This window comes from Condylura cristata, unplaced genomic scaffold (assembly GCF_000260355.1).
Source record: "Condylura cristata isolate star-nosed mole 26May11 unplaced genomic scaffold, ConCri1.0 scaffold00028, whole genome shotgun sequence".
Lineage (NCBI taxonomy): Eukaryota > Metazoa > Chordata > Mammalia > Eulipotyphla > Talpidae > Condylura > Condylura cristata.
The window spans coordinates 24,993,757-25,018,780 of NW_004567129.1; the positions used below are offsets into that span (position 1 = coordinate 24,993,757).

The 25,024-nt window shown below is 60.9% G+C and overlaps 2 protein-coding genes across 4 annotated transcripts; one reads left to right on the plus strand and one right to left on the minus strand.

Moving 5' to 3' along the window:
* The first annotated feature begins 6 nt into the window (after positions 1–6).
* Positions 7–9,606, plus strand: LRP3 (low density lipoprotein receptor-related protein 3). Of its 3 annotated transcripts, none has more exons than XM_004690535.2 (7): positions 7–54; positions 1,933–1,980; positions 5,338–5,476; positions 6,613–6,827; positions 7,192–8,308; positions 8,599–8,731; positions 8,964–9,606. In XM_004690535.2, the coding sequence occupies exons 3-7, from the start codon at positions 5,463–5,465 to the stop codon at positions 9,534–9,536; spliced, it is 2,052 nt and encodes a 683-aa protein (XP_004690592.1). In that variant the 5' UTR covers positions 7–54; positions 1,933–1,980; positions 5,338–5,462; the 3' UTR covers positions 9,537–9,606. The 3 variants fall into 3 exon arrangements, with proteins under 3 accessions (XP_004690592.1, XP_012586118.1, XP_012586117.1); XM_012730664.1 differs by lacking the exon at positions 7–54 and adding an exon at positions 1,683–1,708; XM_012730663.1 differs by lacking the exons at positions 7–54; positions 1,933–1,980 and having other exon boundaries at positions 5,376–5,476; positions 7,192–7,805; positions 8,016–8,308.
* A 1,113-nt stretch (positions 9,607–10,719) lies between these two features.
* Positions 10,720–24,684, minus strand: SLC7A10 (solute carrier family 7 (neutral amino acid transporter light chain, asc system), member 10). The gene is made up of 11 exons (XM_004690536.2): positions 24,534–24,684; positions 16,050–16,254; positions 14,159–14,310; positions 13,868–13,993; positions 13,633–13,786; positions 12,819–12,942; positions 12,634–12,737; positions 12,185–12,281; positions 11,827–11,976; positions 11,075–11,252; positions 10,720–10,883 (listed from the first exon to the last, which is right to left on the minus strand). Exons 1-11 carry the CDS (start codon positions 24,682–24,684, stop codon positions 10,753–10,755), a joined length of 1,572 nt encoding a protein of 523 aa, XP_004690593.2. The 3' UTR covers positions 10,720–10,752.
* Between the last annotated feature and the right edge of the window lie 340 nt (positions 24,685–25,024).

Genomic DNA, 25,024 nt, shown 5'->3' on the forward strand with positions numbered 1-25,024 from the left:
CAGGGCTGGAGGGGGCGCCCGGCGCCCGGGCGCAGCTCGCTGTCGTCTGCCTGGGTGAGTGGGCCGCGTAAGCCGGGAGGGGTCCGGGTTCCCTTACCTCGGAACCCGCGCAGCACCCAGGAGAGATCCCCCTACCCAGCCTGCTATCCCAGTCTGGAGCCTGGGCTTCCCGGACCACTGGGCCTTTGAGAGGTCTCGGTCTCCTATGGAGGCTGCAGAGAGGGTCCTCCCCCCCGCCCCCATCATCCAGATCTGCTAGGGTCTTAGGCCTGAGGTAGGGGCTGCCCCTCCAGCAGGGGAGCCTCCAGTAGCGCCTGGGAGCCGGGGTGAGCAGTGTGCAAGGCGGCCGATTGTGCAGGCGGCTGGTGTTGGCAAGAAGTGGATCTTTGCCTGGCCTGCCCACGCTCCAGAGCTACGGACAAAGGCCACTCCGGCTGCCCCTGAAGAGGGAACTGTTTCCTGCCTAGTTGGGGGGAGGGGAAGGAGGGTGCTAGCCATAGCCAGAGACTGGGGACGCTTGGCCAGAGACAGCTTCCAGAATGACTCCTGTCTTCTTCTAGTGTGTTCTTAGCTCTGTGGAGCAGACCGATGTCACCAGGGTGGTGTGTCTGGGGAGGCACAAGGGACCTGTCCAGGCTTGGCACCAGGGGCCCAGGGGCTCCTGACCTACCCAGGAGTTTGTCTGTCCGCCTTTGCAGGTCCCTGTGTGGGGGAGAGGGGAAGGAAGGAGTTAAGTCCTCAACACACATGGCTCCTTTATTTACCATGATGAGGAGGAGGCCATTACTGAGCAGGGGTTATTAGGGGACACACTATGGTGTTGCCAGTGAAGACACTGTGACCCCAGTGGGTTTGCAGACGCCTCTGAAATGACAAAGTCAAACAGCCTGTCCTGTTCATTTTGTAGCCTCTTCTGCCCCCCAAGAAGTAGGGAGTTCTGAGCCTACGGGCAGGCCCCTGCCTCAGCCCTGTGAGATGATCTAAAGAAGGGCATGGATCCTCAAGTGCCCACTCCTAGTCCATTAGTGGCTTGAGCTCTGGGCTTTGGGGTGCTGGCTGCAGGGCAGGCTCCATGGCCTCCACAGGGCCCTCCCTCCCCTCCATGTGGCATGGGCTCTGTCCAACACAGCTGAGGTGTCCAGAGAGGAGAAACAGCTGCCCTTGCCCACTAGGTGAGGACTGACCCCTCCAGAGATGTCTTCTGCTTTCCTAGATCCCTCGGTGGAAGAATGGGGCACCCTAAGCTCTGGGAAGTTGGGTTTGCTCATGTCCTTTTCTTGGTCCTATAACCCCTGAGGGAAAGTAGTAGGTGGAAGCAAAGGACAAACCCTGGGGCTGTGGGCACCTGACGGGTGGGTGATAGGAGGGTTCTTCTACTCCATTCTAGAGGTCAGCGTGAGGCAGTGAGGAGGACCCTGAGCTGGCCATGTGCCCTGTAAAGTGGGAGCTTCCTTCCCCTCTCCAAATGCTGGTGGATATGGTGGCTAGCTAAGTCCCTCAGAGGGGAAGCCCTTTGGTCAGGGGAACCTCCTAAACTGGCAGGAACCCCGCCTGAACTAGGGCCTCTCTCTGACAGGTGGTCCAGGCCCGAGACTCCTTAGTCAGACACAAGCCCTCTCCCAAGCGAGCTAAACTGCCCAGGCGTGGGGAGAGGCGAGAGCATCCTGTGCAGGCCGGCTGGCACCCTGCTCTCTGGCTGCGGGTGGAGGTGGGTCCCGAGACCTTATGGAGTCCTTGCCCTGTCTGTCCTAGCAGGACTGGGTGGGCACAGTGCCTGTGGTTGGCTAGCGGGCCTTGCCCTACAAGATGAGAGAACCACCTAGAGTTTGGACTGTGTTGTCCTGGACCCCAAAGCACTCCTGTTGGCCTAAGGGAGGTGCCTGTGTCCCGAGAGACTCGGTGTCCCACTGAAGTCCCTTGTGTCTCCCACAGTGAACATCGTTCTCACTGGGCGGCTCAGCAGCGCGGTTCCTGCCTTAGGTAAGTCAGAGGCATCTCGGCCTCCTTCCTCCCTGCCCTCCCCTGCACAGGCCCGCGGGTCCTGGCGTCTGATGTCACCTGGCCTCTTCGAGTTCAGTGCAGGCACATCTTTTCTGCATCACGAAGGAGCTCCTTGGCCTTGGACATGATTAAACCTCTGCGAGGCTTCCTTTCCCCTTCTATAAAATGGGAGCAGCAAACAGAACCTCCATCAAAGCCTGATTATTAGAGTTGAATGAGCAAAGAGGCTTAGAGCTCAGCAAGGCTTTGGCACCTTGATACTTCCAGCATGGGCCTGGTGCAGTTGACAGCTGTGTTTCCTGTAGGCCCTGGGTTCCCTGAGGATCATGAGGTGCCTGGAGATGCCCACCTGTTTCAAAAAGTACCTGGGATGTAACTGATAAAGATGTGGCTGAATGAGGCCACAAAGAGGCCAATGCTGTTGGCAGAAGAATTTGTGACTTATGTGTCTTGAGAGGCCACAAGGAAATTTTAGGTTTGTGCAGGAAGCCACAGGAGTGAGGGGGTGCCTAGTCTGGAGTCTTTTATAGGGGTCTTGCAGGCAAGGCCGGGGCCACAGCATAGGACTGGCCAGTTTGAGTCATTCCCATGGGCTTTGGGCTGTCAGACCCTGCCTGGTCCCTGGCCCCGGGCAGGAAAACGTTGGCTTGGTGTGTGTGTTCAGTGAAGAGGTGGGTGGGGTTCAGCTTTGGATTTGCTGTTTGCCCAGAGAAGAGAGGTTCCAGGCCAGTTCACAGGACAAGGTTGACGCTTTGGCCCTATGTTTAGTGGATACCCGAAGGGCATCAGAATGTAAGGAAACAGTGCCAGCACGGTCCTTGCCTTGTGCCTGTCTGTCCAGCCCTGGCTGTCTTTGTGCGGGCCTAGTGCCCAGCACAGGCATTTACTGAGGGGCTGCCAGGCCAGTGAATGCATTAGTCCAGACCTGTGGCCCTTGGTAGTCCAGGAGGCTGGGGAGAATGTGTGGCTCTTAGTCTGGGTGCTTCTGACTGGTTTTCTGTCTGCTGAGCTGCTGCAGGGAGGCAGGAGCTGTGTGGGGTTAGAGCAGAAACCCACTGAGGCTGGCTCGGAGAGAGAGAGGGTCTCTGCTGCCCACTGGCCACTGGGATGGGGAAGCCCAGGGTCCACAGAAGTGGCTGTCATGGGCCCATCTCAGCTCCCCCTCCTGATTCTCCTTACACACGAGCTCTGGCTCCCTGCAGCCTGGCCTCTGCTGACTCGGCTGGCCCACGGCCCTGCCTTGCTCAGCACTGAGCCAGCTCCAGGCCGGCCTGGCATCCTGGCCCCTTCAGCTGACTCCTCAGTCTCCTCAAACCAACTTCCGGAAGACTGACCAGGGTCATCTGGCTTTGGTGTCTGTGGCTATGGCAGAGCGTGGGGGTGTCGCAGACTACAAACACCAGCCCCGGCCAGCCCCCCTCCAGCTTGTAGGTGGGTGGACTTGGAGTCCAAACACCATGCCTTGTGCTTGTGCCCATGTTTAAAAAAGTGGTGCTCGGAGACAAGGGCCACTCACAGAGCCAGGGAGGGGACGGCCACACAGGCCCACAAGTTTGGTTGTTCTTAGCCACCAAGACCTGGGCCCCAGCAGGACACAGCTTTGGTGCCCTGGGGCCCCAGGGACCCTGGAGGTTAAGTCCATCCTTGTGACTTCCCTAAGAGAGGTGGAGGCTAGAGCAACTTGTCCTCTCCAACCCAAGATCTGTGATGCGTGCTCAGGACTGATCCTGCCCAGATCAGAAGTGTTTCTTCAGCCCTCCCTGCAGTCACTGAGCTCAGACCGTCCTGGGGACCCCACAGGGGCCCTGGCACACCTCAGAGGCTATTGCTCCTCGGCCCTTGTCTGCCCCAAGTTGGCAGCCACTGATTAGGTCAGATGACCTACTGTCTGCAGCCTGGGTGGGGGTTAACCCACAGATACTGTCACCCCAGGGCAGTGGACCTGGGCCAGGTCTTTCCCACACACAGGGTGGCTTACCTGAGTGCCCACAGTGGGCCTTCCTGCGCTCTAGCAGGCTGCCCAGAGCATTGCTCGCCTCTTGAACTGGTTCATCCCTTGCCACCTAAGCTGGTCACCTTGGCCCAACGCCAAGGAAATCATAGGCCACCCGCAGCTAAAGCTCAGACAGAACCCCTGTTCCCCAAACCTTCTATTCTGCATCAGCATCTTTCAAAGCACAGTCCTCCCATCATCACACACCCACCACAGCTCGCACCCTCAACCCCCAGCCCCTCGTCGGGCGACTCTTCAAATTCCCTGCCACCTTTTGAGACAAGGAGCACCCACTGACTCTCTTTTACTGATGGGCAAGCTGAGTGCTTGGGCGCAGTGGGGTGTCTGGTAGTATGGGCCCAGGACTGAGTTCATGAGGCCCTTTCCCCACCTGGACCTGGGTCCTGGAATGGGGGTGGCATTGAGGCCTTGTATCACAGAAGGATCTGGGACAACTCTCTCAGCTGGTGGCACCCTCTAGCCCACAGCCAAGAGGCCTCGGGGCATTAGCCCCCCACCACCCCCCAGCTCCCAGCACAAACCCTTGCCTCCATCCTGCTCTGAGGCCACTTTGTGTGGGCTGGGTTGACAGCTGCAGAAAGCAAGGTCTCTGTGGTCTCTGTTTGGAGAAGAGCAAACAGTAACCAAGTGATGTTTCTGCCCCACATGTGGGGATTTCTGGAGTAGCCCTGGGGGCTCTCTGAGTGAGGCTGTTTGCCTGGACCGATTGTTGAGAGGCAGAGCCGGGCTGGCAGCTTGGCTCCTACCTTGGCTGGTGGTCCAGAGAGACAGACTCGATCCCTGAAAGAAGGGCTAGACGTAGGCCCTGGACAGAAGTATGTGGCTGAGGCAAGTGATGCCCCGGGGAGACTTGTGGGCCTGACTCCCCAGCCAGAGCAAGTACAGCTGCCTTGGGGAGGAAGGCCTCAGGACAGGGGTGCCTTGGCCCAGGTCCTATGCGGGGGGCCGAGGACACAGGGCAGAAAGGGCAGGTTCCTGCTCCGGCCTGATGACTCTGGCCAGGTGCTTCTGTGAGCCTCACCTGTCTGTGCCCCAACGGGAGTTGCTGGAAGGCTCACTCCCAGTCCTGCTGGAGGCCGGGGATGAGACCTAGACTCTGTGAACAGGGTGAGGTTGGGCTTTCCCCAAGTCCACGAGGGTTCTTTGTGCCCCCTTCCTCCCACACGCCAGTTCCAAGTGGTGGCCTTGCCCATGGCCATGACTGCCCTTGGCTAGCTTCGATTCCACACCGGGGCAGGCCTGTGTCCAATCATGGGGGCTCTTGAGCCCCACCCCATGTCCCAAAGGCAAGGCCAGCATTCCTCAGCCTCCTCCCCCAACAGCCGCCTGCAGCGGGAAACTGGAGCAGCGCACAGAACGGCGTGGTGTCATCTACAGCCCAGCCTGGCCCCTCAACTACCCCCCTGGCACCAACTGCAGCTGGTACATCCAGGGCGACCGTGGGGACATGATCACCATTAGGTACCATGCCCCTGGGGCTGTCCAGGGGAATCTGCCTGCACGTGTGTGTGTATGTGACGGTGCACGTGTGAACACATGCAGAGGGCACATGCGCGAGTGTGTGAACATAGACTTGCACGCGAGCATGTCTGAACAGGTACGGGGGTACATGTGCCACGTGTGTGAGTACACATGTGGAACATATATGTTCCACGTACACAGGTGTGTGCGGTAAGCGTGTGACTGTGCCCATGGCTGACAATCCAGAGCTGGGCCTTGTCCCCCTGGAACCCCTTTTCTGGGCTGTGGAGTCTGTCAGCTGCCGCAGTGCTGCCTGAATAGGGCCCTGAAGGTGGGGGGGCTGCCCCAGCGGTCTGTGAGGTGGCAACGGTCCTCCACAGGTGCCTGGAGGCCAGGCTGGCATGGGGCCCAAGGTCATCTCTGCAGGAGAACCAGGCAGGAGCCTGGTGCCTGAACTGTGGGCACGTGCAGAGGGAAAAGGGGTGAGGTGGCAGCATTGTGGACCTGAGGATGGAGGTCCTGGTCTGGGGTGGCATTGGGGGTATTTCGCTGGGGAGCCCACGGGGAGTAGGCACTGGGGCCATCCTGACGCCTGTGTTTGTTTCCCGTGGCTGTTGAGCCATAGCGCTGGGCTCAAAGACCCTATGCTCTCTGGCTGTTCTAGAGCACACCAAGGCCACCTGGGCTGCTTGTCCCACAGCCTGGGCCAGGGGGTGCAGGGCCAGTTTCCTCCTACCCCAGTGACAAGCTCTGCCCTTGTCCTGCCTGGAGGGCGTGCTGGGTCAGCCCAGTAGGCAGCATGAAAGGAGCCGGACCCTTGAGCCTCGCCCTTCTGGAGAGACTGGGGTTCTTGTCTCCTTTCTACTTCTGCTTTGGGTTGGGGGTGCTGTGTGTGTGCAGATGGGAGGCAGGAAGACAGGAGGTGAGCAGGCTGTCCATGGCTGTTGGATTCATCAGCCACCCCTGCATCCCTGAGTGCAGGGGGTCCCACTGAGTGACCGGAAGTGCAGGAGTGGAGGGCAGGGTACAGTGGCTGTCCTTGCAGCCGGCTCAGGCCTGACTTTCCTTGCTGGGCCTTGGATGTGGGGGCCCTTCTTCCCACCCACGTCTCCAGTCCCCTCTGCCCTTCCCCGCAGCTTCCGCAACTTTGACGTGGAGGAATCCCACCAGTGCTCCCTGGACTGGCTCATGCTGGGCCCGGCAGCCCCGCCCCGCCAGGAGGCCTTCCGGCTCTGCGGCTCCGCGATCCCGCCTGCCTTCACCTCTGCCCGAGACCACGTGTGGATCTTCTTCCACTCTGACGCCTCCAGCTCCGGCCAGGCCCAGGGCTTTCGTCTCTCTTACATCCGAGGTGATGCCCGCAGCAGGCCAGAGAAGGGCGCCACAGAAGCACCCAGTGCACCCTCAGATGCTCCTGAGCTAGGCAGCACCCTCTACCTGCTGAGTCCCATGGCCCCAACCACCGGGCACAGCGGTAGTTGCCACACAGGCCCCTGCCGGACACTGCAGACCTGGCTAGAGTGGGGGACCCCTTCTTGCCCCCCATTCAGGCATTCCAGGGGCTCAGTCCCAGCTAGGGCCCTCTCCTGGGGGTCCCGCCTCTTCCTGAGCCCTTCAGAAGCCCCACGGGGATGGAGGAGCCTGCTGTCCCCTTGGGGTCAAGGCCCACGCTGGAGGGGGGCCCTGACTGTCTCCCCGTCCTCTTTACTCTCCAGGGAAGCTAGGCCAGGCGTCCTGCCAGGCGGATGAGTTCCACTGTGACAACGGCAAATGCCTGCCCGGCCCATGGCAGTGTAACGCCATGGACGAGTGTGGTGACGGCTCGGACGAGGGCAACTGCTCAGCGCCCGCCTCAGAGCTGCCAGGCAGCCTGTGCCCGGGGGGCACCTTCCCCTGCAGCGGGGCCCGGTCCACGCGCTGCCTGCCAGTGGAGCGGCGCTGTGACGGCTCGCAGGACTGCGGCGACGGCTCTGACGAGGCGGGCTGCCCGGACCTGGCGTGCGGCCGGCGGCTGGGCAGCTTCTACGGCTCCTTCGCCTCCCCGGACCTGTTCGGTGCGGCCCGCGGCCCCTCAGACCTGCACTGCACGTGGCTGGTGGACACGCAGGACCCGCGGCGCGTGCTGCTGCAGCTCGAGCTGCGCCTGGGCTACGACGACTACGTGCAGGTGTACGAGGGCCTGGGTGAGCGTGGGGACCGCCTGCTGCAAACGCTGTCCTACCGCAGCAACCACCGGCCCGTCAGCCTCGAGGCTGCCCAGGGCCGCCTCACTGTGGCCTACCACGCCCGTGCCCGCAGCGCTGGCCACGGCTTCAACGCCACCTACCAGGTGAAGGGCTACTGCCTGCCCTGGGAGCAGCCCTGCGGGAGCGGCGGCGAGGGGGCGGCGGGGGCCGCGGGCGAGCAGGGCTGCTTTTCTGAGCCCCAGCGCTGTGATGGCTGGTGGCACTGCGCCAGCGGCCGCGACGAGCAGGGCTGCCCCGCCTGCCCGCCCGACCAGTACCCCTGCGAGGGGGGCAGCGGCCTGTGCTACACGCAGGCCGACCGCTGCAACAGCCAGAAGAGCTGTCCGGATGGCGCCGACGAGAAGAACTGCTTCTCCTGCCAGCCCGGCACCTTCCACTGCGGCACCAACCTGTGCATATTCGAGACGTGGCGCTGTGACGGCCAGGAGGACTGCCAGGACGGCAGCGACGAGCACGGCTGCCTGGCCGCCGTGCCCCGCAAGGTCATCACCGCCGCCCTCATCGGCAGCCTGGTGTGCGGCCTGCTGCTGGTCATCGCCCTGGGCTGCGCCTTCAAGCTCTACTCCCTGCGCACGCAAGAGTACAGGTGGGCTGCCGCCCCGCTGCCGGCCCAGCGCCCGCCGGAGCCCAGGTTTCAAGTTCTCGGAAAGAGGCGGGAGGGGGCGCCCCCTTTTGGAGGGACGTGGGATTGTCAGAGGGGCTTGGGCCACAGCCATAGAGTTTTGTTCTGTGCACACTGGGGTAGGAGGGGTTTGGGGTGACTGAAGGGGCACGGACTTAAGCTGCTGCTGAGCCCCTGAGCTGGAGGCCGCGTGGAGGTGGGGTGTGGGGGGCCTGGCCAACCCTGCCATCTGTTCTTCCGCCCGTTGCTTTTAGGGCCTTTGAGACCCAGATGACGCGTCTGGAGGCCGAGTTTGTGCGGAGGGAGGCGCCCCCCTCCTATGGTCAGCTCATTGCGCAAGGCCTCATTCCGCCCGTGGAGGACTTTCCCGTCTACAGTGCATCCCAGGTGAGCACCAACCGGACCCCCCCACAGGCCCAGTGCTCCCTGTTGCAGCTCAGAGCGCCCCCAAGATAGGAGGCCAGGGCAGACTGCCAGGGTCTGGCGTTGATGGAGCGGGGAGGGACCTGGGCACAGTGACACGGTGGCCACAGCGGGGGGGGGGGGTGAGCTGGTGTTGGAGTCCTGGGCCCTTGGAGGCGCTGCCGGCCTCTGCCCTCAGCACGGCCCCACCCTCCAGGCCTCTGTGCTGCAGAACCTCCGCACCGCCATGCGGAGACAGATGCGCCGACATGCCTCCCGCCGGGGACCCTCCCGCCGCCGCCTCGGCCGCTTCTGGAACAGGCTCTTTCATCGGCCGCGAGCACCTCGAGGACAGATCCCACTGCTGACCGCTGCACGCACCTCACAGACTGTGCTGGGGGATGGGCTCCTCCAGCCCGCACCCGGGGTCACTCCAGACACCCCGGCACCCTTAACGGACACAGACAGCCCTGGGGCAGCTGGGGATGGTCCCCCCCACGCCCCCAGTCACGCACCAGAGGTGGCACCGTCAGTGCCACCCCACTCAAGCCTGCGGGACCCAGAGTGCAGGCTGGTGGACAAGGACAGGGACCCTCTGGTGGACAGCCCAGCCCCTGTGGACATGCCTCAGGAGCCCTGCATGGCCCAGGACTCTCGCCCCGCGGCCCCCACTGCCAGCAGCACCCTAGGCCCCCACCCAACAGAGCCGATGGGTGTCTGCAGGAGCCCCCCGCCACCCTGCTCCCCAACATCAGAGGTCAGTGATGATGAGGCCCTGCTGGTCTGCTGACCACTGGACATGCTGGTGACCGCCACAGCCCCGCTTTGTAACCAGGGAATACACAGTTGTTTCTACCCTGCCTCTGCGTCCTTCTTTCTTACAGAGAGGACACCCGGAGTCCAGCCAGCCTGCTGCATCAGCATTTCCCGGCCCCTGGGGGCATGGTGGGGGTCAGTGACAAGCCCTCTGCAGGCCCAGTGTGCACACAGGCACCCTGGGGTCTCACTTCTCCTCTTCCCCTCCATTCTGGGACTCCATCGCCAGAGAAGCAGGAGGGCCGGGCAGGGCTCTCTGAGTATTTCCCGTGGCCTCACTCACCTGCCGGGCAGCAGAGCTGTTCTAAACAGGCCATGACTAGCCCACGGTGGGCACTCTGTGGGTATGGTGCCCCCTCCCCCTTCTGCAGGGTCCAGGAGGAGCTGCACCAGCAGGTTTCTATTCCCTCCTCATGTCTGAGTGTCAGCACAGGCCTGGCCAGCTTGATAGCTTTTTCCTTTGCTCTCTGGCTGAGGGGTCAATCTGGACACTAGGACAGGGCTGGGGATGTGGGCACAGGGTAGAGGAAGCCCACAGGGTCCCCTGCAGTCCCTGAGGCCCCAGAGAGGCTGCAGTATGCTTTCTCAGGGACAGAGGCCATGGTGCCTACAAACAGTGGCCAAATCCATCCCATCCTGTCTCAAGGGCCTCAGTTTCCCCACCTGTAAACTAAGGTGAGACTGTGAGCTCTGAATTTTGATACCCACTTGGGGGTAGTGTATGGGAAGGAAGTTGCAGGAAGAATCCCTGTGCACAGGGTTCTGAGCTTCCGGCTGGGGTGGCAGGAGCTGGCACTCAGTGACTTCCCCAGTGACATCCTTGGGGTCAGGGGTCACATCCTGGAGCCCACAGAGCCAGCCCCAGAGACAGCGCCTGGGAGGCCAGGGCCTCGCAGCCAGCCGGGCTCCTTCCCAGCCAGCTCCATGCGTGCCCTCTGGGGGTCACACCCACCAGGGACTGACCTGAGCCGAGCTCACCACCAGCCCTGTTTTATTCATAGATCTTTTCAGGCAAATCTAGCCGGGCAGTGCTGACGGGAGCCCAGCCGCATCCTCAGGGCTTCCTCGCCACAGGCCTCTAAGAATTGGATCTTTTTTTTTTCCCAGGAAAAAAAAGAAGTTGTGGCAAAAACACCTCCTCAATAAACAACGTGTAAACAGAAACAGCTGCTTCGTGCCCTGCAAATGTCTCATTGCGTCTTCAAAGGCTTGTCCGTGGTGGGCAGCGGGGAGGGCTGGCAGGGGCCGTTCCCCTCCTCCTCCGGGGAGTCCTGGGGGTAGACCACGAAACACAGCTCCTGGCCCCAGCGTGTCATTGACTCTAAGGACAGACAGACACACAGACAGATGGACCTTGGGGGTCTGATCCTGCAGGCAGGGGCCCCCAGGGAGTTATTCCCTCTGGGGGTAGCGTCTGGACACTGGCGGGCAGATGTTTGTGATGGCTGCCCCGCAGCTCTGGGGAGACCCTGCTGTAGGGGGAGCCCCCACCTCAGCAGGCTACCTGCTCACCTGTGAGTCTGTGCACACACTTTGGTTTGCTTCTCCAGAACACTCCCAGGAAAAAAATGGGCACGCCCGTGAGGATGATGATGACCCCGACCCCACACACCATGGGCTCTGAGATGAAGCTGAAGACCAGCAGGAAGGCCCAGAAGACCAAGTATGTGACGGGGATGAGGAGGTTTACCTGAGGGAGAGCGAGGAGCAAGCAGGAGCGCCAAAGCCACAGGCCCCTGCTCTCCTGCCCCCACCTGGGCCTGGCCATCCTCTCCTGGAAGCTGAGGTCTGAGGGCCCCCCCTTCTGGCAGCACCCAGCATGCTGGAAGCCAATCATGACAGCCAGCTGGCCAGCTTGGGGGATGTGGCTGTTTCAGCAGCTCTGAGGCGTCGTGGCCTTCGTATGTGGACTCGCCACTCTCACTTAGCTGAGGGTCAGCTTTTTTGGTCTTTTCCAATTCAGGCACGAAGCACGAGGTTTTACTCCGTGCACACAGGAACGCTGTCCTTGCTTCTCTATTTAGAGTTTTCTGGCTTTGGTGTGGTCTTGAGGGATCCAGTGTGACCCTGAGCACATGTCTTAGCCTCTGCTGCCTGTCTATAAATTGGGGCAGTTAAAAGTGCCCACCTCTTGGGCGTTACAGGAGCTGGACGCATCAGTGCACACGAGGCCCTGGGCAAGGCTCAACTTTGTCACTCAGTCGCCACCTGTCCCCGGGACCCAGGCTCCCGGACGTTGCCCAGCCTGGCCGCCCTGGCCTCACCTTGATGGGTCTGTGCAGGGCAGGCCTCCTCCAGCGCAGCACGAGCAGTCCCAGAATGGTGACGCCATAGCAGAGGTAGTTGATGAAGGACACGTAGTTGATGAGCGTGTATGTGTCTCCCACGAGCATGATGACCGCCGTGGCCCCACACTGGGAGAGGACCGGGCTGAGGTCTAGCCTCTACGGGCCTCCTGCCCGGGCCCAGCCCGCTCAGACCAGGGTGTTGGAGAACCCAGGCCCCCTCTCCAGCCATGAGCTGCCCACCAGGCTAGAGCTCTTCCCTGCCATTATCAGCAAAGCAAGTCCCGCATGGCTGGGCTGCCCTGGCTCCGTGTCCTGCCTGGGTCCCCCAACTTACGCAGACGAGGAGGGCAGGGATGGGGGTGCAGCGTCTGACATGGATCATGGCCAGCAGGCTGGGCAGATGCCCTTCTCGGGCTCCGGAGAAGCACAGCCTGGCGTGTGGGCACAGAGACGGGTGGGGGCCATGAGCCTGACCCGGGGCCTTTCTGCTGGCCGGATCCTGGACTCAGCTCTGGATCAGATGTCCCTCGAGCTGTCACCACTGACCTCCCGCTCCAGGCCCCGTTGGGCCCACTGGGCATTCTTCCCCTCATCTAACTGCCTCCCTGTTGCTCTCTGTACCCGGGAGCTGAGGTCAGACCTTGGCTTCTGTGGCAGTCTGGACCCCGGCTTCAGGTGGGCTCCACCCGGCAGGACTGCGCTTCCTCAGGGCCCAGGCACTGCGGGTGCGTGACAGGGCACCTGCCCTGCCTCACCTTGACCACCCTCTCCCAGTCCAGTCACCTGGAGGAGGTGAACAGGTAGCCATTGATCCCTCCGAAAGTGGAAAGTGCCACGGAGACGGGCATGACCCAAGAAAAGTAGCCCAGCAGCTTCTCCCCGAAGGTCTGAGTGGGCACAGAAGAGAGCCGCGCATGAGGCAGGGTGGGCATGGACGAGAGCCCAGCACCGGGCGGGGCCCCACTCACCACGGCCACTGCATTGGAGGCCAGCAGCTCCTGGGGGGACATGGCAGTGAAGTAGGCTATGTTGGTGAAGGTGTACACGAAGGTCACCAGCGGGATGGAGATGAAGATGGCGCGAGGTAGGTTCCTGGGTGGGGGTGGGGGTGGGGTGGGATGGGGGGGGTGTCAGCGGCGGTGTCAGCCTGCAGGGTGTGGGGGACTGGGCTTCGGGGTGATGTTGGGACAGAGGCCCAGCAACAGGTGCATCGTTGAGTTTCTACCTCATTCACTTGTCAGCAGCCTTGGCGGCAGGAAAGGGGGTAGCAATGGCGTGCGCTGCGGCAAGGGCAGGTCTGATGTCTGCACATAGACAGCAAACTGCCTCTGGCCAGAATCGGCCTGAAAAACGCCTCAAGTGCTCTGTCCATAATCAGAGACAGAGAGCCCAGGCCACAGACCTAGGACCCCCCTGGATACACCCCATCGCCCAGCTGCAACTGCTCACTGCAGGCTCTTCAGCTGAGCCTTGGATGCACGCTCTGGCTTCATTTGCGCACGTGTGCAATTTGTAGCCAAATGCAAATAGCTGCATTCATTTAAAAGGGGACAAGGGTACTCAACGTTTCTGAGGCTCATAGGGGCTGTGATGTGTCCACAGTTAGAGAGGTCAGGGCCTGCCTGTGACATGCAAGCATCCCTGGCTTTCCAGGGCCTTCCCTGTTGGGCAACGTGCATGGCCAGGCAAGACGGGGCTGCTGGTAGCAGCAGGGAGAGGCAGCCCTTCCCACCGCTCCCCCCCACGCCCCCTTTCCAGGGCCTGGCTGGGCGCGCCACTCACTTTCGAGGGTCAACCAGCTCCTCAGTGACATAGTTGAGGAAGTTCCAGCCGCTGAAGGCAAAGGAACCCTGCAGGAAGGCCAAGGCCAGGTGACCCACGGAGGGTGTCATCCAGAAGTCGAAGGCATTGCTGGGCCTCAGTTCCTCAAAGTGCCCTGGGAGGGCCAGAGGTCAAGGGTCAGCCCTGAAGCCCCCTCTGTCCCCCCAGCCGGTGCACAGCCCCACCCTGGCCCTACCTTGGAAGATTTGGACAAAGCCCACACCGATGATGAGCGACAGGGCCAGCAGCTTCCCCCCCGTGAAGATGTCCTGGATGCGTGTGGCCCAGCGCACGCTGGAGCTGTTCACCCACGTCAGGAGCACTGGGGAGAAGTGGGTGGTGGATGCCTGAGGGGAACCCCTCGCTGCAGGAGGGCCCTATTCCCTGAAGCTGGCCAACCTCTTGGGGACTGGCAGCTGGAGGGAACCCCCATCACTTGCACAGGCTCAGGGGGCAGTGGGGCTGGGTCACTGGGGTGGGCACTCACTCAGACAGGCCATGGAAAGCACACGGGAGGCAGTGGCGGGGGGGATACAGTTGGGGAACACGGGCTGCAGCACGTAGTTGGAGAAGGTCATGGAGATGACGGCCAGGCTCGTGGGGTACATGATGAGGACGGCGCTCCAGAGAAGCAGGAAGCTGGAATGAGCAAGGGCTGAGTGGCGTGGGCACTGGCTTGGATGTTGGGGTCTGGACTTATGTATTTAGGGGCTGTTTCAGTGGAAACGGGGCTCAGCATAGCTAAGGAGCGAGGGGCTGCCCTCAGAGGAGTGGGCAAGGGTTGGGGAGCCAAATCCCGCAGGGATGGCCAGTCATGGCTCCAGCTGTGGCTTTCAGCAGGGCCTGTGTCCACATGGGGCTGGCCCTGAGCGGTGGTCCCAGGAGACCTCTGGCATTCAGGGACAGGGCCTGGGACAGACCCTGCTGTGGTGACTTATGACCCTTCTGCCCAAATTTTGCCTTGCAGGGTGCCCTTGTGGGAGGAGGCTCTGCTCAAGGCTGTGAGGCTTCTCTGTTCCTGGGGACCCTGCCTGTGCCCAGGGGTGAACCTGTCCTTGGGGTGGAGCTCAGCCCCATCCAGCCCATCCTGTCTCACCCAGAGACACTAGCGACCTCTGGGCACCAAGGTCAGTGGCCTCCTCTGGGTCCTCAGCTTCTCCCAGACCCTGCTTCCTACTCTGCTGTACAACCCCTCCCCCGCCCCTTGGTTCCTAGGCATTTTGGCTCCATGGCCTTTCCACACTGGCTGCTCCCCTCTGCCCCCCTCAATGTGGGTGTCCCTTGGCCCTTCCCCCTTTCCATCCTCTTCCCCAGGGTCCTGATAGCCCGCCAGAGCCCCGCCCTTGACTGTTCCCCTAAAGACATTCTATCATCCCCCAGGCTTTTCCTCTTAGGGCTAAGCTCTGCCCCAGAACTGACTGCACCTCCCTGGATATGCCACCGGCCCCACCACCATGACAGACTGAGGGTCGCCGTGTGCAGAGCTTCTCCAGTGGCCAAGCACACCTGGAGCCACCGCTGCCTCCTGATTCTGGCTCCTGAAAGATTCTGGAACCCGCCAGGCCCTTGGCGCAGGCCGTCAGTGTGGCTCTGCTGGACTGGGCCCCTTGCCTCCTGGCTTCTCAGAGCCCCAGGTCGGCCATGGACCCGCTTCCCCTCCCCTCCAGCCCTGGTGCATTGGCCAAGCTCACCCAGCCGACCCCCCACCCCCATGGGCACCCCCTTGTCTGTTAGCTATGAAAATTCCACCCTTTCTCCAGGCCTTGCTGCAAAAATGGCTTTTCCTGGGACCTGGCCTAGGTGGTGCCCTCCATTCTCTCAGCTGCTAAGCTGTGCCTGTCCATACCCCCTCCACACACCTCAGAGTGGTTCTCTGGGTCTAATCTGGCCTGAGTGGCTGCAGAACAGGCTTCCCTCCTGCACAGGGAGCAGCTTGAAGACTGGCGTGGTTCTTGGCCCTCAGCACAGGGCAGGCACTCGGAGGTGAGCAAAGGAATGTCTGGGGTGTTGAGTGGAACACCATGCCCCTCCCCCTATATGTGAGTTTACTAAACTCAAGGTCCCTCCTGGCCTGGATGCTGCTGTTGTCTGGAGGTTTCTGGTAATAAAGGCCTACCCGCCCATAAGCAGCCTAAGCACCATTTTAAAATGTAGCTCATTTTAAAAGATACATGGAGAGGTCAAGAGTCCGCTAGGGTGTCCGGCTGGCCTGGGGTGGCCCTTGCTCCAGCCCGCCTGGCCCTGAAAGGTAGCTCAGCCTGCCTGCTCCCTTCCCGCCACCCACCTCCATGACCGTCTCATGATGTTGGAAGCAGTGGAGGGAACTGAGGCCCCTTCCCGAGAGGCTGTCTTCTGCCCCGCTGGGGCCCCACACTCACCCAGCCAGGCCCCCGAAGATCTCGGTGACGTAGGCATAGTCCCCGCCAGACTTGGGAATGGCGACTCCCAGCTCAGCATAGCAGAGGGAGCCCAGGGCAGTGACGCCCCCACCCAGGACCCAGACGAAGAGGGCCAGACCCACAGAGCCTGAGTGCTCTAGGACCCCCTTAGGGGAGATGAAGATGCCCGAGCCGATGATGTTCCCTGTGGGGGAGAGACAGGGCTGCGTTAGGTCCTAGGATCCCCTCTGCAGCCCTTTCCATGGGGCTTCTGACGCTGCAGAGAGGAAGGGAGCACGGGCTGCCCCCCAGAGGAGCAGGATGAGTGTCAGGTGGACACCACTGAGTGTCCCCGGCCCTCCGAGTCCAGTGGACTCGTCATTCCCCTCCCCAATTTCTGGCACGAGGAGTGGCACCTTGCCCATCCATCAAGCCTCCCCTGAAAGGGACGGATCCTTTCTCCCATGAGGTCGTACAGGAACATGCAGGTGCCTAGTCGCCCGAGTGAGGGCAGAGAACCTCAGGCCCTGGCCCTTCCCAAGGCTGTCAGGCTCCGGTCATTGTCCTCCCTCCCATCTGCTGTCCCAAAGCAATGCCGTAACTGTGATGCTCTCCTGCCACTCTGCTAGTGGCCAAGGTCCAGACTCATACAGTGAGTGGCACCTCCTCCCTGAAGTCCCCCAGGATCAATGACGGTTTGGGGCTTTTTCCTACTTTATAGCCCTGTGGTCCTCCAGACTGTTCTGTGATTTCTTTCTTGTGCTCTCTCTCTTTTTTCCAGAACCAGGGTACTCCTGTCCTCTGCCCCGCACCCTGCCATCTGCTTCCTGGGCTCCTCCCTGCCCTAGGGCCCAGGCTGTAGACACAAGCTCTGAAGAGACCTTGTTTCCTGGCACTGTTGAAATGTCTCAGGTCTTGGGCAAGGGCCAGTGGGGTGAAGGAAAAGAACTGGTACATTTTCAGGGCTGGGGTTGGTCACCAGCCACCACGGAAGGGATGGGGTGGGCAGTGGCAGGCTGGCAGAGACTCTTGGCCTGGCCTGGGTCTGGACAGATGGCCTCTCGCCTTGGGACAGTCCACTGGCTACAAACAGGGGTCACTGCTTTAATCCCAGGGCCACAGTGGGAAGCCCACAGAAGCTCAAGAGGCCTGGGGACTTCTCTCTGTTCAGGTCACCTCTTGTGTCCAGTCTGCACAACGGGGCTATTGTGAGTTTTCAGCAAGATGCAGGGTGGGAAGCCCTTGGCTCATTCACAGTTGTCCCCGGATGGACTTTGCATCTTCATTGTGTGATTCTATCTTGCTGTCTTCAGGCTTTTCACAGCCAGCAGCTGTACCTGCTTCAGTCACCCCAGCCCCCTCCTACATAGTAGGTACTCAATAAATGCCTGCTGAGTAACTGGTCTGATGCCCAAGTGACCTCAAAGCCCTGCTGTCAAGGCTTGTTTGCTCATCTGTGAAGCGGGGCAGCCGTCCTCAGGAGAAACTGTGAGCTTGGGTGCCAGGGACATCTTGGTGGGTGAGCACTGAGTTTTGGGGTAGGTATGCAGGGATGTGGACTCACGGTGTCCAGCACAGAGAGGGGATGTGCCCACTCTGCTTTCTGAAACTAGGGGGAATGCTCAGAGGATCAAGCCATGGTCAGCAGAGGAGGTTCCCAGGATGCGTGCCCCTCCAGTCCCGAGGACCCTGGCAGTTAGGGCTCTGGGTTACCTGGCATTCAACACCTGTGCAAATGAATCAGGTCATGTCACTGGAGAACTGCACTGGGGCCTGCCTAAGAGGAAATAACACCAGAAGCCAGGGACTGACCGCATGAATACAAAAGCATCAGGGCTGGAACCAGCGGTGATCCCCTCGAAAAGGATGCCCCCCCCACCCAACCAGAGCCTGGGGAGAAGGGCAGCTCCTCTCTGTCACAGCAGCACCTGCCTGCTCCACCTGCCAGGCCCTCAGGCGGGACTGGACGAGGACAGTTATGGCCACCTATCTGCATGCATTCCTTGTCTACCCTCCACGCATTTCCAGTCTGACAGCCGTGATGCCCCACTTGGTTTTCCAGTCACATCCCAGGAGCCCTAAATACATCCAGATAAGGAGGAAAGAATTCCTGTCTCCCGGCCTGCAGAGGTAAGCAGTGCCCTCAGCCTGCTTCCAGGGGAGAGGGGCTGCCTCCCCCATCCACCATGAGGGCCTGGTGCCTGGGTGGGCCATCGGGTTTCTAAGGCGCTTTTGACTTCACTCTATCCAGCAGCAAGCCTGTTCTCAGGACCTCATGGAGCAGGATTTGCCAAAAGCCAGGGAGGTTGTCAGCCAGCAGGGGCTGGGTGGCCTTGGAAGGAGCTGGGTGGATTTGGGCTGGGGGTGTCCAGGGCCCTGAGCCCCTGGGACCTTGACAATCTGCACATTTCATTCTGGCAGGTTAGAACCCCAGGCTAGAGTGCAGGATTTCTCAGATTCAAAGGAACACTTATGCCTGTTGGCATCTCAGGTCCCCAGGGGCCTCCTCCTCTTGGCCTGGACAACCTCTGGCCTCTGCCCCAGGTTTGTGCTGGAAGGTGGCAGAAAATCCCATGAAGATTCACTGGCTACTCCTGACACCATGCAGCAGAGTGGGGTTGGGCAGGGGTGGGTAAGGGTGTGGGGGTGGGCGGCTGGTGTGTAGCTGCTCTGCAAGGAGCCGTGGCCTTGGGGAAGCCTTGGAGGGTGAGGAGGAGGGAGATGCTGATGTTGGGGTGGGGACTTCAGCTTTCAGGTGGCCACAGGGGTGTGAAGAAGGGTCTGCAAGGGGTGCTGGAGGTGCCTGCCCAGTCCTCTTGGTGGTGGCAGGTTCAAGCCACCCTTTTCAGACCTCAGGCTCAGGCCCAGAAGAATCAGCTCTGCTGACTTGAGGGACATCATGGGACAAGCCCACTCCACAGGGGTTCCCACTCTGGAGCAAGTAAGGGGAGCAGGGACCAGGCACAGGCAGGTGGGATGACCCAGGGAGACGCCAACCACCAGTCAGAAGTCTGACCTACAGCAGGTGGGCGAAATGAGGGTTCTGTGACCTCCACATTTCTGCCCACCCAGTGGAATGGCGGTGCTGGGTTCCTGCAAGGCCTGGTGGGGGCCCGAGATCGTAAGCAGGTGGGCTAGGACGTGAGTCTCCCTACCCACAGACCCCCTTCAGCCCCCTCCCTCCCCTCTTCCCTCAGCCCGCTCTGGGTGGCTTTTATCACATTAAGATGTTTGGCCTGATGGGGCTTACCCAGCTCCCAGAGGAGGAAGAAAGGGCCATTGTTCCCCCGGCCACTGCGGTGTGCGCTGACCTATTTCTGGGAGCCAGCGGCCGACCATGGAGGTCGTGGGGCGGACTGTGGAGGTCGCGGTCATGCGGGTGGGAAGAGCCAGCTGTCCTCAGGGTATGTGGGGGGAATGTGCTGAGTCTGATTTGGGGAGGGGGCAGGGAGCTCCCGTCACTACTCTCATCTCTAGAAACACTTTCAGGAGTTGGCTGTGTGATCTCAGGCCAGTGCTGCCCTCTGGGCCTCAGTTTCCCCACCTGCCAGGAGGGGCCACTGGATGAGGGGACAGCAGAGGGCTAGTCTGACCCTGACTTCTGCACAGGCACTACGGGGCAGGGGTGGGGGTGCACCCTGAACATCTGTAAGGGCCCCATGACAACAGTCAGGGCCTTGTCCCTACCATGGCAGGTCTCTCCCCAGTACACTGGTCTTCCAGAAGAGAACCAGGCAGCCCTCTCCAACCACCCACCTTGGCCCCTATGATCTGGACCCTGCCCTACTCCCATGGTGCCTGGCAGATGACCAGGGAGTGACCCTTTTGTTATCCTGCACCCCAGGGCGTGTACTGAAATGAGAGGGAAACCCATGGGCCTAGATCATCCCCGTTGCCCTTTCTCTTTCAGGGAGCTTGGCCTCAGTGGGCCTCGTGTCACACTGGCCTGCTGGCCTGACAGACAGCAGCCTGGGGCTCCTGGGCCTCAGAAAGGCCAGGCCTCTCTTGCTCTGGGCCACGAGCCCAGCACCTCCCTGGTGGGGCATGCCCCGAGGCCTCTGGGAAAGAGCTCCAAATAGGCACTGGTAGGTTCCAAAGCCCCTGAGGCAATGGTCAGGGACACTGACTAAGCCAGAGCCCCCAGATCTAAGTTTGAATCCCAGATTCCTCATCGTGGGGGTCTGGATCAGATACTTCACTGCGCTGGGCCTTCTTAAAGTGGAGAGAAGAGGTAGGGATGCCAGCACGCTCTGCTCCTGTCTGGCACATGGGAGGCCTGGACCGGGCCACCCAGCCTGGACTCCCGTGGGGCTGCTAGACTCTGGGGTCGGCAGGCGGGGCCCTGCCTTGGGGGTCCTGCTGCCCTGGATAGAGCCTCCAAGTTCAGCAGTGTTCTTAAGATGAACACATGTCAGGTACCCTTTGGGGGTGCAAGGAGAATTTCCTTCTGAGGGCTTGGCAGAATCCCTGGGAGGTGAGTGGGGACATTTCCAGGCCATGCCTGGAATTGCCAATTGGCCAGCAAGCACCTTTGGCCAACCCCACTTTTCTTTCGAGAGACTGATGAGTGGGAGCTGGGTACTCTCCCTGCCAGGCGCAAGTAGCCCAGGCTGGCCACACCTTCCAAGCCTCTTCTGTGCTGTCTCCAGACCCAGCGCTTCAAGGTTATGATGCGCTCATACTGCCGAACCTCACGGCCCAGGATGCCTCCTCCTGCCCGGCAGGCCAGGAACATCTGCTGGTTCCTCTCTCCTCCTCCCAACCCTCCCCCTCCAACTTCCCTTTCTCCACACACCCCCCTTGGAGGCTTCACCCAGCTTCCCAGCCTGTGTGGGAACTCCCAACTGAAAAGCCACAGCAAGGTCCTCTCTGCTACTCAACCTGGACATCTCAACAAACAGGCATTGCAAGGCTCATGTGTTCAAGAGGAGGCCGGGAGGGGAAACCCCTGCCCCTTAGCAGTCAATGACTCTCCCAAACCTCTCGTGGCCCTGGCGCCTCCCTGTCTCCCACACCTGGCACTCAGTTCCTCACAAACACTTGGGTGCTACCTTGCAAATACCCAGAAATGCACCTCTTCTTTGCGCCTGCACGGCCGCCACCTGCTCTGAGCCACCCTCCTCTCCAGCCCTCCCCACAGGGCCGCCATGCCACTCACACCTCTGCCCATCCTGAGCCCAGGCTCCTGTCACGCTTCCCGGGCTGCCTGGCTAGCCGCTGGTCTGTCTGACTTCCATGCCAGGATATCCGCTCCGGGAGGACGGGGGTTTTGTCTGTTCTGTTCCCTGCTGCTTAGAGCACCCAGAACAGCAGCCAGCATGTTCAGTATCTCACTGTGGAACAGGTAAACCAGTGTGTCCAGGGCCCGCAGCCCCCCAACTTGTGGCCTAAGCAACCCTGGTCCCCAGGGTGTCCAGAGCACACCAAGGGCATGTGACCTGGGCTGGCTGCAGCTGTAGGGACTCAGTTGTCTTATCTGTCTACTGGGGCAATGGGGAGGCACAAACCAGCTCCAGTGTGGTTTGATGTGTCTCCAGGGTCCTGGCATAGAGGGGATGGAGTTTTGGAGAGAGGTCTGCTCTGAGTTGCTGGGCTACCTCTGCTCTGGAGGGACCAGGCTGAGGATGGTGGGGGGCAGGGACTGGTGAGTAAGGAGCTGGGGTTCAGTAAGTCACTGGACACACTTGAGCCCAACCTGTAAATGCCTGCACAGGCACCAGAGTCAGAGAGAGAGACGAGGGCACAGGCAGCCTGGGCCCAGGGTGACCCACTCCCCGGGCCCTGGCAGGCCCTTCCTTGGGTGTGGATCAGAAGTGAGCGCCGGCCGAGGGTGCTGGGTGGGACCTGAGACTCTGTGCATTCAGTCCTAGGCAAGGGTGGGACATCAGGGGCGATTTCTCTGTCCACTTATTTGTTCCTCCATCCACAGTGGCATGTGGGGCTCGGGAACCCTGGTTGGACAAGCTTCCAGCACCGTCCCCAGCCTTTTCCCATCTCACTCTTTGAATTTGGTCTCATCTTTGCGAGCACTAGATTAGTGTGAAGAAGGGCCCTGGACTGGGAGATGAATCCACCTTGGTAGCAGTGAGCATCTGACCTGTTTCTGCATCTGTAAAACGGACATAAAAATCCCCAACTTGCAAGGTGCCAGAGAACCACCTAGGATCATGCAAGAACATGTTTCCAGAACATGACAGGTTTTTCCGGGTAGTGCCTGGGGCCTCCCACAGCTGTGGGCCTGGCTGCGTGACCCCTCTGCATTGTCTGGTCCCCTCCAGCTGCTCTACTGAACTCATTTTAGGTGGAGTCTCACTCCAACCCAAAGTCTCCTGCCCCTCCTGAAAGATCCACTCCTCAGTCCAAGACAGGGCGAGGGGACAAGGGGGAAGAACCACAAGATCTGCTGGGAGGGTCACATTGGAGGTTTGGGACATAAGTTCAGTTTCTGGTAGCAGATAAGAAAGATTGTGGGCAGAAGGTAGTTCTCAAGATATTTGAAGCCAAGACGTGACACTTTGCAGACATTTTTGACTAGGACAGGCCCTCCCAGGGCAGGAAGGTGGGGTCAGCTGGAGAGGTAGGTCCCTGGCAGTGAATAAGGGGAGCCCTTTAAGGAAGAGGGGAGAGAGCAGACACAGACTGAGCCCCACTCGCCTCCTCCCTCATCTCCTGTCACCTCCCAGCCTGGCTCATTCTCTCCTTGTCTGTCTGCTGCCTGTTCTAACCCCCGCTGCTCCCCAAGCAAGCTTGTAGGGCAACCACTGTGTCCTGGCCTGGGGTCAGATCATCTGAGTTCTGTTCCTGACTCTGTCATCTCTGGCTAAGTCACCTTCACCCCAGCTCAGCTTTTAAGGTCCAGAGGCTAAGCGGGTAGTGGCTCAGAACAGCCAAGGGAGCAGAGGGCAGAAGGGGACTGGAGGGCAGAGCTGGGCTTCATGGGGACATTCTTCCACCATCTGTCCTGGAGAGGTGTGATGGTGAAGCTGCCCCCCCACTTTCCACCAGGACCCTCTTTTGAGGAAATAGAAGCCAGCAGACTTTCCTGACCTGGCAGGGGGGCTAGGGGGGTATTCAGGGAGTGGGCAGGAGAAGAACATAGCTTAGGGACAGGCCTTGGTTGAGGCAGCTGGGAAGAGCTGTGTCTCTCCACTACCTGGCAGGGTAGTTGGCTCAGACACGGTGCCTCCATGGCCCACCCGTGATCCCATGAATGTAGCTTCCTTTCCTGGAGACGCAGGTGTGGAGAGGCCAGGACAAAGCACTGACACAGCACTGTTAGTCCTTCCTCCCAGGAGAGTCAAGCTGGGGCCTGGAGACCAAGAAGCCAACTGAGTCAGATCAGAACCAACTCCCAGGCAATACCATTCCAGGGGCAAGAGTGTGAGACAGGAGCTACCTGCCCACAGTTGTGTTCAGGTGTGAGTGTGGAAGGTGACCAAGGGCCAGGCCCCAACCCTACTCCAGGAGATCCCAGAGGAGGAGAAAGGGAAGACTGGGGTCTGTCTTCTTGAGTCCCCAGAGGTCTGGGTGGGGAGAGTGGGTGCACTGATTGGGGAGTAGTGAAAGCAGCCAGAACCCCTGACACTCCTCCTCCCCATTCTCCCATGTCTCCTGGGACACAAAAGATGGAACAGACAGCTGCCTACAGGCCTCGGAGGCCCCGTGTGGACACAGGCACAGGTCTGGCTCTTGACCAAGTCAGTGTTTGTGACTTGGGACATGTCTCCTGAGGCCTCTGCCAGGAGCCTGCCTGTGGGGCTGGGACACAGACCCTTTCTCAGGTGAGAGAGTAAGACCAGAGAGTCAGAGGGTTCCTGCACCTGCATGAATCCCAAACCAGGGAGGCGCTGGCTTTTCTGCAGGCTTGGCCTGCCCGCTGGCCACTGGCCTCCCTCAGTCACTGGCAGCTCCACTTTCTGCCAGGAGTCTTGCCACCAACAGTGTGGTTACTTATATGCTCTGAACCCATTTCCCTCCCGCCAGCTCCACCAGCTCAGTCTGCCCCTACTGCCTTCCAATAATAAATCCCCTATTGCATCGCACCAGGGCCCTGCACACAGTAGGGCCACCCAGCTGAGCCAGAGCCCAGAACCTGGTGTCTTGGCCAGGGTCAGCCTGCTCAGCCCCACACTCTTGCAAGAGTCCAGCACCCAGGGGCTGCATCATCTCCATTTCACAGATGAGGGAAGGAGTGGAAGTGCCCCACAGCAGTGTCAAGACAGGAGAAGGATTCCAGGGTTGACCTGCTCAGGTGCAAAAATTTGGGGGCCGGGCAGGTGGGAAGCCTTGTAGCAGGCTGCTTTGTGAGGCCCCTTACAAGGAAGGAGATCCCAGGATACCCGCAACCCGTGCCAAATCTGCCAAATCGAAGACCTGTAGGAGGGAGGGGGAAGGGGTATTCGGAGCCACAACGCACCCCCCCCCCCAGAACCCCCAGCCTTCCTTTCGTTGCCCTGGGCACCCACCCGCCTCGGGCCTGCTCACCGACGATGATGGTGCAGGCGCTCACCAGCCCGATCTCCTTCTTGAGGGCCACCCGATCCGAGGCACCGGGGCCAGGACCCGGGCCGGGGGAGGGCGAGGGCCCTGGGCCGGGATTCCCGCGCCCCCCTGGTTGCTGTGTATGGCCGACCATATCGCTGTCCCGCCGCGTCCCCGCTCCCTGTGCTGCCGGGTCTGTCCGACCGGCGGCCAGTCCGTCGGTCCGTCCGTCTGTCGGTGCGCACACCGCTCTCGCAGCCCGGACAGCGCCCACAGGCGGGCGCATGCGCTGGCGCCTGGCCCGGGCCCGGGGCCCGGGGCGGCGGGGGGCGGGAAGCGGCGGAAGGAGGGCGGGTCGGCAGCCCCCTCCCCCGCCTTCCTTAAAGGGGACTCCCCCGCCCCCATCCCCACACCCCCATCCTGGCCTGGAGAGAAGGAAGGAGAGACTTGGGCAGACCTGGGAAGAACTTCCCAGTGGAGCTAAGGAAGGAGCG